At 36.1% G+C, this 11,871-nt stretch overlaps 1 protein-coding gene across 2 annotated transcripts in view; it reads left to right on the top strand.

Moving 5' to 3' along the window:
* The window catches only part of LOC117120446 (39S ribosomal protein L27, mitochondrial-like), a 9,327-nt gene extending 1,362 nt beyond the window's left edge, over positions 1-7,965 (top strand). The window contains exons 1-4 of one of the 2 annotated variants that reach the window (XM_033265472.1): positions 3,510-3,640; positions 5,892-6,050; positions 6,156-6,226; positions 6,920-7,965. In XM_033265472.1, coding sequence (XP_033121363.1) covers positions 3,595-3,640; positions 5,892-6,050; positions 6,156-6,226; positions 6,920-7,123 — 480 coding nt within the window. In that variant the 5' untranslated portion in view covers positions 3,510-3,594 and the 3' untranslated portion in view covers positions 7,124-7,965. Of the gene's footprint in view, positions 1-3,509; positions 3,641-5,891; positions 6,051-6,155; positions 6,227-6,919 lie in introns of those variants that run through there. The other variant, XM_033265473.1, reaches the window with a different exon arrangement.
* Positions 7,966-11,871: the final 3,906 nt, after the last annotated feature.

Below are 11,871 nucleotides of genomic sequence, written 5' to 3'. Positions count from 1 at the left end.
ATTGTAACCTTTGGTAATCAACTACATTTTCCACATACATAGAAATTTTTGAAACTTTATTAAAAAAAACCTAAACCATAATTCACCACTATAGACACTTTTGACAAAAATGAAAAATTACGACTTTGTTACCCAATGAGAAGTGTTCTAAGACCATGTAAAATAAAACAATTGGTTAGCATCCTTATGTTATCAATTTTCATGGTAGGGAGGTTTTTTTTTATTTACATTTTTTGCATCGAACATAAAAAAAAAGAGTTTCGCAAGGAAAAACAGCAAAAAAAAAGGAAGAATAAAACGAGAGACCAAAATTACATACAAGCATCTATAGCAAGCAGAAACTTTACTTATGAATAACAGCGTCATAATGCAATTATCTCTATGTAATCATGCACAATTCACTCCTCAACACAACAGGCATTATGGATACCATGTGGCTACAGTATAGGCCTATAGAACAACAGTAGAGCATAGAACTGCAAGTGGACTGGCTGTGTGCGGACGGGTGGTAAACAAACCTATATTAAATTGAGTTTGTGAGTGTATTGTAAAAAAAAAAAAAAAAAAAAAATCGGGTCGGTGGCCTTTTTGATGGTAGGGAGGGGATGCTATTATTTTATTTTACATGGCCTAATATAGACAATGGGTCGTGTCTCATATTATTTGTTATATTTTTATTATTCATTAATTTCACTTGACTCGCATAAATAATTTTGTTTGAAGAACATTTATATGCAGTTGTACATCGCAGCACTTCACTTGCAATTTGCAATTTCTAGTTATAATTTATAAAATCATTAAAAAACTGTCTGTTTTGTCAGTACAGTAAGAACTTTTGAATGAACAGTTTTGAATTTTGTTGATGTTGGTATGATATAGAAAATTGAAATTATATTGTTTAATTATGTTGTAGGGTGTTCACACCACCAGTAAAACGTGCAGGAAACTGCAATTCAAATTGACTATCTCCCACATAAATTAATATTTCTCCACTTGTAGAAGGTCTATCAACATAATTCTTTCACTTTTAGTGAGAGAAAGGTTGTTTCTATCATATCTGTAAGTTTTATTAACTTCACTTTAGTAGTTTTGCCACAATAATAGTTTATAAATTAGTAAGCCTACCAAATCTCTGCTTACAGTATAGGGTTTCACACACTAGCACTTTTTGAGTGAATTTTTCTCCTTGGTTCTCTGAGGTCAATATAGTTTTTTGGTCAGGTCAAACTCTTAACCAATAAAAATGCTGCTTTTCAATAGCTTTTCTGAAAGCTGACACCTAGACCTACAAATTGGTGTTTGCAATTAGTTGATGGTGTGGATACTTTTAAAACTGTGACAAATTTTGTCAGAAACTTTGGAAAAAATAAACTTCACTGAATCAACTCACCCAAGTTGGTAAATAATTATAAAAATATAATGTCTTGTAAACACAAGTTAGAAGTTTATAAGATGTATTTAAAAGGTAGAAAAATGATCTTAAAGACAGCATGTTTTTAAGTCAATCATAGGCCTAGGAAAGTTATGCTCACCCAACCGTGACAGCATTGTTATGCAGGCTGAACAGCAGAGCACAGCCCTTTACAGTTCAGCACTTTAGGCCTATAATAGTATTAGTTTCATATATACCATATTATTACAAAAGAATGTTTGAATTGACACTGTATTTTATAATAAATGTTTTTCTTTCTCTAGTTTATTTGTACAGAATTTTAATTGACTTAATTTATTAATTGATTATAAAATTTGATTGAAATTAAATTGGACATTTAAATTGGAGATAAAATTCAAAAAGAAGAACTGCCGAAAAGTAGATTAAAAAATACCGAGATGGTGTCCGGTGGGGAATTTTTACCATGTAATATTGCAAAATTATAATCTTATAATTCCGGCCCTGAAACGTGGACTAAAATATAACAGGATGGTGTCTGGCGGGGATAGATTTTACCCTGTACATTAAGATTATATTATTATTTGGTGGCCATTTTGAATTTGGCAGTCATTTTGAATTTGGCAGCCATTTTGAATTTTAAATTATAGGTCAAACCACCGTTTCAACTTTAAAATTCCAAAGGGTTCAGAATTTTTTTTTGTTAATGTGACAGCATAATATGGCGGCCATTTTCATTATGGCAGCCATTTTTAACATGGTGGCCATTTTTAACATGGCGGCCATTTTTAATATGGCGGCCATTTTTAAAATGGCGGCAATTTTCAATGTGGCAGCCATTTTAAATTTTTTTAATAATAGATCCAATCACTATTTCACAAATCTTTTGATGTTATTACAGCATTTATTATAATAATGCAAATATATATATATATTTTATTTTGGCCACCATTTTGAATTCGGCAGCCATGTTGAGCCTATCCGCCATTTTTATTTTGTTCATCGGTTAAAAAAATAAAATCTTGAATGTTACTGCTTTGTGAAAATATATAATTTTATACAATAAATATGAATAATTAAGGTTTTATGAGTGTTTTTTTGTTAATTATTGCCTACAGTTAGCCAGAAAATGACCATTTTCATGGTCTACCAACATACAGGATTATCTGAATTTCGATCCCAAAATTTTCTTCGACCATCGATCACGTTTTATTTCATAACCCGATAAGTAAAAAAGATAATTTGATGGGGTTTGGACTATTTTACTCAGCATTAAATTCTCTTTCAGAATAAACCATTTAGAAAGTCTAATTCATATAACATATGTTTGCCTGTGAACACCCTATATGTTGTGGAGGGAGCTGAAAGTACCTTACAGTTTAAGATAATGCATAAGAAGACGAGATGGGATTTAGACTAAAAGGGAAGTGACCCACCAGCCCTCGACGCCACTTGAATAACTTAGAGTAGCGTTATATACTGTATGGTGAGTTACTACGGAGGTTGGGTTACAACATTGAAGGTAAATCAAATGTCATTGACACTCCAACCAGGTTTAGGCCTAGGCCAGTTTTCTCTAGGCCTAGCTAGCCTGACACTTTAGGCTACTACTACTACTACTAGGCCTACTAGCTAGGCCCTACTAGGCCTAGACCTACTAAGTTATACAGTCAGTGAGCAGTCTACACAATAGCAATGTAGGCCTAGGTAACGTGGCTGGACTTTTTGTTTTAACTTTTATTAGGATACGGAGGCGCTATCTCCGATAGCTGGGCCTATGTTAAGTAGGGTTGCTTAGATAGGCCTTAGCTAGACCTAGCCTAGGCCGGCCTAGCTAGGCCTAGGTCCTCGGTTAGTTTAGTTAGGCCTTCTCTCTACTAGGAAGGACTTATTATTATTCCTAAACAAATTTACCTCAATCATCGAACTTGTCTGGAACGCAGTAAATAAAAACATAAATGCTAAACCTAGAACAACGACATTGAACAAATGTACATCAAAAACCACCGCCATTATGTAAAAAATGTCAGTAAATTGCACCTATTAGTAAGTACGTAGCTAGGCCTAGCTCCAGGTAGCTCGTGATTGACCGGACCACATCAAAAACAAACGTGTAAATATAAACACCGCCACCACCTGCAATGAGAGTTTTCAGATGATTGCGGGCGCTATTGGCAAAAATTTAGGACTTTTTTGTCACCAACATGCAGGCAATATTAGGAGTTAAAAATGCCTTTTCTGTAGGGAAAGGTAATCAATTTCATAACGTATTGTCTACGATAAGCGGTTAGCTAGCCCAAGCCAGCTTAGGCTTCTAGGCCCATAGGCTCCTACTAGGCCAGAATATTATACTAGGCCTAGGCGCGGCCCGGCATAGGCTAGGGGCCTAGGCCTAGATATGAGGCAAGAAGGGCCTAACTATAGGCCTTGGGCCCTAGAGTCAGTCCTCCTAATAGAGTTACCGTCTACTCTTAGTAAGGGAACCGGCCTCCTAATATTAAATAGAGATACAATTACTATCTAGTAAAGGAACCACCAGTTAAAATGCGAGCAAATGCTAGTTTGAGTGTAAGCCTATGCTACTTTTTTGAGCGGATTCCACTTCTAGTTCTATAAGTCTAGGCCTAGTACTGCGTAAAAAGGATCAGTTTTGCGAACTTGGTTGTGCGAATTTCTGACTTTGACTTTGTGCAGGGGAATATGTGCAGGTAGGGATGATACTGGTTCGACAGAAAGGTGCTTATCGTTGGTTGAGTGTAAGCCTATGCTACTTTTTTGAGCGGATTCCACTTCTAGTTCTATAAGTCTAGTACTGCGTAAAAAGGATCAGTTTTGCGAACTTGGTTGTGCGAATTTCTGACTTTGACTCAACATTTAATTTGATAATTGTTCGCCCTCTTCGGATTCAAATTTGCTATATTATAACTCAGCTGTTTTACTCTGTACACACCATACTGTACCTTTTTTAATTAAGGCATACCTAAAAAGTCAACTCAAATTTGCATGGAAAATTGGTGTGCAGAATCGTAATTCATAACACATAAATAAGATTAGTCAAAGCCCAATTCTCCCCGAAATGCGGATTTCTAAGCTAAATTTTTGTGCACGCAGGCCTTGCTATACAATCTGGGTCTTACACATAGCAGTGGTGTATCGCACGGCCAGCCACCCTCCTCCCCCACGAAAAGCTCGTCTCTCCCCCCCCATTCGCCGCTCCATTGAAAATGTTTGAAGCAAAAAACATCATGCTCAAGCAGTTAACAAATAACTATAGTCACCTTATTTTGTGAGCTAATGTCCTTTCACTTAATTATTGAGCACCCCCACTTTATTGAATTACCAAAACCTTAAATCACAGTGTATTTTTGCATTCAAAAAAAAAAAAAAAAAAAATCTCATCATTTGTCCTGGTTATAGTTTGCACTAAACTCATCCACTGGAACTGGCATCCGCTCAAACTATTATTCGCTTGAAGTATCATCCTCTCGAATTGACTGCATTCCCTAGTAAAGGCCTAGGCATATTATGATTAAAAAGTCTATAGTAAGTACCACCACCTACAGTAAAACCTCGGAATTGAAGCCCTGGGCTTTTTTTGCGAACTTTGTATGGGTTCTTTTCGAAATGGGCTTCTTTTTGAGACTACTTTTGCAAAGTAAATAGGGGGAGGGGGGCTTCTATGCATAATGAATGCTTTAAATTTTGTGAATTTGTACTATGAAACAATATAAATAAGGACACTGTAACATCAATCTATATGATGGAGTGTATTTAACTGGCATTAAATCACCTAAACTACTGTTTAAACAAAGGTATTAAATTTATTTTGTTTTCTGAATTTCATGTACAGCATATGCACTGTACAATCTCGAAAAGAAGCCTATGCTATCTTGAAAAGCAATCCATGGGCTTCTTTTTGAGGCTAATTTTGCAAACTAAAGAGGGGGGGCTTCAATTCAAGATGGGCTTCATATCTCAAGATTAAGTCCACTGGGTTTTTACAGTATTTTCAGTTCTACAGCGCTTAAGGTTTAGCCTTTATCTTTTGTTTCTTCATTAAATGTTTCAATCACATTTGATTTTTTTGCATTTACAGGCTGTTTGCTTTTCGTTGTATCTCCTCAATCCATATCTCATTTATTATCATGATGTAATTTTATTGAATTTTGATGGAAATAAAAGTCGTATCATATTTAAGCCTATAAGGCTAGCCTTTTCCTAGGACATAATAATACTAAAGCTGACTAAATATTCATGTTTGATTGATCTCAGGGCCATGCTCCCTTGACTCAGTAATTCAGTGCACTTTTTAAAAGCTACACTGCAGATTAAACCTAAGTGGAGTTTTACAGACCTAAATGTATATAGCCTTACAATATCAAGTGAAAATCTCATACCTATAATTTATTAATTTCAGACATTTTTTGCTTACCGTAAATAAAAACAAGTGTGGCAACATGGTTTATCTAACAGAATATTTATTTAATTTATTTTCTTACAGGTGTATTCTTCAACTCAATTTTACAGCAAGCATACAAATTGCCAACGGTTGCAGCATCAGTTTTACCTGTGAGGTGCGCATCAAAAAAAGCAAGCAGTAGTAAAAGAAACACAGGAGGAAAACGTAGAGGAAAACGTCTTGGCTTAAAAAAGCGTGATGGTAAGGCACATAAAAAAAATTATTAGATTATTATTGTATGCATCTTTGTATGTACTATTTTTGACCAGTGATTAACAATCTTAATTTTCTTTTCTTTTTGTGCAGGGGAATATGTGCAGGTTGGGATGATACTGGTTCGACAGAAAGGTGCTTATCGTTGGTTGCCAGGAAGTTATGTAAGCACAAGTGTAGCGGTTGGCGCAATGGTTGTGGCTTGTACTATCAACCTTAGGGTTAGGGGTTTGAAACACTCGCTGTGCAGTTGCTTGTGTCTTTAGGCTACCTTTGTTTCTCTTTATCCATAAATATTTTTGCCGTCTTCCCCCCTCCGTCTTTCCCCTCCATAATCCTTGGGAATTTGTTGCAGATAATAGTTGTATGATAGAAAGGTGCTTAGTGCTGGTATAATCATTTAGTTTAGTATATATTGAGACATAGATTAAGGCATAATTTTGGGAAAAAATTTGCATGGACTGATTTTTATGTTTACATTGGGGCAGATATGATGAAATTTTCCTCCTCCATGCTACTCTGAGGAATAAGTCCGAATAATGACAACACTTGCTAGTAAGGTGCTTACAACAAGTGGTTTCAAGGGCGGTATATAGAGGACAGACTTGTTTGGATTGCAGATTTATTTCCATTCCTCCACATCCCTTTTCAAGGTCTCAAATACTTGAGACTCAATAATTCCGAAAAAAAAAAAATGTACATTTGGTCTTGACTAGCACTAAACAAACATTTATGTTACAACTAAAATTTGACGTTGCCAAAATCATTATAGGAACTAAATCAAATTAATACTGTAATAATAATACAGTTAACATATATATATTTTTTAAAATCAAACTTCGTGCTGTTTGTTGCAGGTTGGAAAAGGACGTGATAGAACATTATTTGCAATGGAAGCTGGACGTGTGTACTTCACACGTGAACAGTGGATACCGGCCCCCATTGATGCGTTTACAAAAGATGTTGCTCCAACGTTACCGGAGGAAAAATTGGTTCGGACATTTGTACATATCGAGCCAGAACCACAAGTTGGACGATTCAAACTTCTTGAGCAAGTGTAGGGATAGCTTGATGAGGTTTTGAACCAATGATCGTTTTGGCAAGTGGTTTATTGGACTGTGATAACACTGGCGGCTTCATTGCTTGCTCAATATCGGGGCAGATCCAGAGACTGTCAGTGGGGGGGGGGGGGGGGGCGGCGAAAGTGGGGCCTGTTTGATACAACACAACCTAAGCGATACGAGGGCATGCCCCACAAATTGTTTGTTTTCTAGACGCCCGAAAATAACCTCTGAGGCATTTCTGCCGATCAATTATTTCTATTTCTTTCTTTCTTTCTTTTGTCTTTTTTTTGGTAAAATTCCAAAAGGGGCCCCTTCCCTAAATCTGCCCTTGATTATGCTATTGCTGTTTGTGTCTGGTGTTTGTAAAGAAAAGGAAAAACCTTAGTTTTTAACAAAGGGTGAGAAATATGGCCTCATAGGGAACATTAAACCATCACATTAATACGAACTAGTGCTGTGTAACTGTCCAAATTTGACGGAATGACACAGACACGATTTAGAGAACGTTTTGACTGAAAATCCAGATAGAAATACAAAGTTCACTTACCGTCATTTTACCAAGATGAGGACCACATCGCAACTGCATTAAGACTCTGCATGGAATGATTTTTGGTGGTATTGTATTGGTACTCTACATGATATCATCATTACCCACACAATTATATATGACAGAAGGTCTAATTGATCTTTATAATAATGATCAAGAGTGTCAAAGCATTGGAGTAGTCCAGAATAAAGATTTTTTTTAATAAGTGGCATTTGTGGCCAAAATACTGGGTGGGGTACTGTGTGTTTCTTCCTGAACCCAAATTGTGAATCAGTAAAGATACCACTTACAGTACATTGAAAAAGGAGTCTGTGTACATTATTTTCTCTAGAAAGAAAGACATGATACATTTTCTTAATGATAGGTATTACTTTTGCAAATTTCACCTTATCAGGAACAATACTATACAATTCATTAAATTTTATTGCTTCATCAGCTTTCAAGAACTATTATCCGCCAAACACAATAACAATACAGTACTGTACAACAATAAATATAAATACTGCATCAGTGGCGGACCCATAGTAACCAACCTGAGAGATTTGAAATGCATGAGTGACTACACCCGTAGGCTAGAAGGGGAGGGGGCGCCAGGGCTCCACAGGAGTCTTGGGGAGATCGAAGCTCCCTAGCGCTCCGACGACCTGAGTATTTTGAAGCTGTTGTAAAACGATTTCAGGGAGTGTTTGTACGAGCTATGTACACAAACATTTCATTACTCAAACAAAAAAATAATAGGAATAATAAATTTTCAGTAACGCGTCAGTGAACGAAATATTCACGTATACTGTACGTTTTTATATTTTTAATAAAACCGATTTCTTCTAATTTTAAATACATTTTCCCCTAAATTCGTGATATTCATTATCACGCATAGTCTTGTGCTAAATACATGTGACACATTTATGATCATGTATGTGTTTCTGCAAAATGCGTGTTTTATCCAACATTACTTTTAAATGCGGGAGCGTCCCGCACGATGTGAGACGGTTAGTAGCTATTGTGTGCGGACCGTATGTTAAATTGCAGGGTATGCTAGGTATTGGCATATATAAGATGCCCACCCCCTTTCCCCTCCACTCCTCCCTTGGAAAAAAATACACACCCATCCACTAGTAGCCCCCCGCCCAAAAATCATGCTTAAGTAGTTAACAATCACATCAAATCACCACATTTTGCGAGTTAGCCCCTTCACCTAATCACCGATCCGCCACCTTCTGACCCCTATCAGCTCCCTTCCATTCCAGATCCCTACGCAACTGATGCTAGGGCCTGCTAGTAAGAGAATTTTGTAAGCCTAATACTTTATGTACAGAATCAGATCGCGTTCTATAGTCAAAATAGAAATCTATGTTATTTTTTAATACCCGCATGTTTGTAGTATCTTCTCTTAAAAAGAATTTTAACAAATTTAAATTCAAATAATAATAATTCAAAGTTTCTTGTATATCGGTCATATGTATTCAAATTTATTTAAACTTTGAAGCTTTTGACCACCCGGTCGACAGTGGAGGTCCCGATTTGTGAGAAGAGCATGCGCACTGGAAGCGCCCCTTCCATTTCAGAGTTAAATTGGCTATTCTGACGCCACCACACGGTTGTCACAATATTTGCTGATATTCAAAACCAGCTATGCCGACTGTGACTTATCCTAGATACCAAAGTAGGGCAAACATTGGAAAACTTTGCTGTTCCAATGAACTAAAAATTATGACAAGGCAGGTAAACTATTGAACACTGTATTTATTTTATACTGTACATTATAAACAATACACTTGTGATGTAGACGGATTATAGGCCAATTATCTAATAGTTCACTTGCAACAGCCAATCTTGTGCATTTAGTAAAGCTGATGAAGGCTAGACAACTGGCCGAAAATAAATACAGTGTACAATAGTCTACATGCCTTGTTATAATTTTTTCAACAGCATATAATAAAAATTTAGAATCCTATTATAAGAAGAGCTGTTCTAATGTCAGAAGGAGAGGATGTGGCGGGATCACGTGTGAGGTTGTATGAAAGGCAAAGCAAAGGGACAAAATGAAGCGAGAAATTTGGAGCCTAGAAGGGCAGGAAAGCAATTAGACAAAGAGATGTTGATAGGGTTAGAGGTTTTGCGATTGCCGAAACATTATTTTTAAACCACAATCATTAGAGACGCAGTCATCTCAGGGCTCTTCATTGAAGTCTTTCACTATTCAACAATTCCACTGCTTATTCAATTCGTGGTAATCTTGATTTAACAGGTAGGTAGAATAGAACTGTAGGTACACGGGAACAAAATATTATTATAATAGCCTATTGAATAAGGACACAGAACAATTGGCAGTAAAACGTGTCTGTAAATTACACCGGTAAACCTTGGAATCTTTTCATTATTTCTTTTCTCTGTAAACGTACCAAGCCAGACTATAGCCAAAAAGTCAAAATCCGTGTGTACACATTTTTATGATGTTATTTCCTTTCTTAAAGATGACGATTACCTTTCAAATTTCATTTTGTCAGGAACAATAATGGATATAAGAGAGATATTATTAATATGTGGGTTGAACGTAGAAGTTTTGTGATTGCAAAACCATTCAATAACTACTTATTTATTTCGTGGTAATGTTGGTGAGAGGTATTAGGACAGAACAATGTAGATGCACAGGACAAAATCGATATTATAAAATACTAGAAAATTGTTAAGTCTGAAAAGACTATTATTAGACAATGTCAACAAATATCGTGTGATTATAATGCACCTAATAAATTCGTATTTTGCACACACATTTGAATATTGTTTGCGTGCAACGTATTATTGGGCCTATGCATAAATCGTCAATTACGTACGTGCATTTGTATTAGCGTGCATATAGGTTCATGTAAGATGAAAGTTTGCCAATATAGGCCTAATTAAATAAGCATTATATAAAAAAAAATAATCCAATCAATTTTCATCAGGGGCGGATCCATTGAACACTGTGACTAGCCGCTCCTACTACCAGAAAAAAAAAATATAGAAAAAAGAGAGAAGATAATAAAATATAGTTCAGAAAGATGGGAGCACGGTACTGTAGGCCTCTTCCAAAAATAAAAAATAAAAAAAATAAATAATTCCATGTAACAGTGTGTCAATGTTGTTAAGCATTTCTAATAGTACGGCATCTTATGGCCATGCTATATAATTTGAAGTTTATGTAAGTACAAGGAAACGGTTGGCTCAACGGTTGTGGCTTGTACTGTTAACCTTGAGGATAGGGTTTAAAACACTCGCTGCGCAGTTACTTGTGTTTTTAGGCTACCTTTGTTTCTCTCTACCCATGAATATAAATGTATACTGGTATGTATTGGGGTGGAATCGGGTGTAAAACAGATCGCTGTATGGGGAAATGACAAATCACCCGCAGCCTCACACACTTTTGCACAGATGCCATAAGAAAGAGAAATGAAATCTCTAGCCTGTGAGCCTGAGCTACGGATCTAAACTTTATAGGAGAAAATCAGTGTTGGAGAGAACCCTCTCCTACTCCATGATCCTTGGAAATTTATTTAGGTGCAGATAATATTTGTATGACAGGAAGGTGCTTATTTGCTGGTTACAATTGGGATGGTACCATATAGTCTAGGACCTGACTAAGATTACGGTATGCACTTCATTTAGGAGAGAATTTCTCAACTGTTATAGACTAATATGAACCCTAGGAATAACATGGAATGTGTGCTAAAATCTCTATACACCGGGACGAACAGCCCAAAAATGACCACGCCCTTTATTAAATGACCACGCCCCCTTTTTATAGGGTAGGGGTATTTTGAAATTAAGCTAGACGGTATAAGAAAATAGCAAATGAAGAGGTTTTTGTTCTAAATGAGCACACATGACAAGGGGTTAAATTCCTAAAATTAGGTCTCAGTCACATTTTCCGTTCATATGCAAATTAGATTGAATATCCAAATTAGGAGTGAAAAAATACGGTTCCCATGTGCTGAGAACCGCTGGTCGTAGCGAGTGGCTTTCTTTTTTAAATTGTTGAGACCATGGACATTATATGATACATTTTCTTAATGATAAGGATTACTTTTGCAAATTTCACCTTATCAGGAACAATATTATTCAATTCATTAAATTTTATTGCTTCATCAGCTTTCAAGAACTGTTATCCGCCAAACACAATAACAATACAGTACTGTACAACAATAAATACAAATACTGC

This window comes from Anneissia japonica, unplaced genomic scaffold, assembly GCF_011630105.1.
Source record: "Anneissia japonica isolate Jap-2015-1 unplaced genomic scaffold, ASM1163010v1 scaffold288254_len121080_cov147, whole genome shotgun sequence".
Lineage (NCBI taxonomy): Eukaryota > Metazoa > Echinodermata > Crinoidea > Comatulida > Comatulidae > Anneissia > Anneissia japonica.
This window is presented reverse-complemented; position numbering and strand designations above follow the sequence as displayed.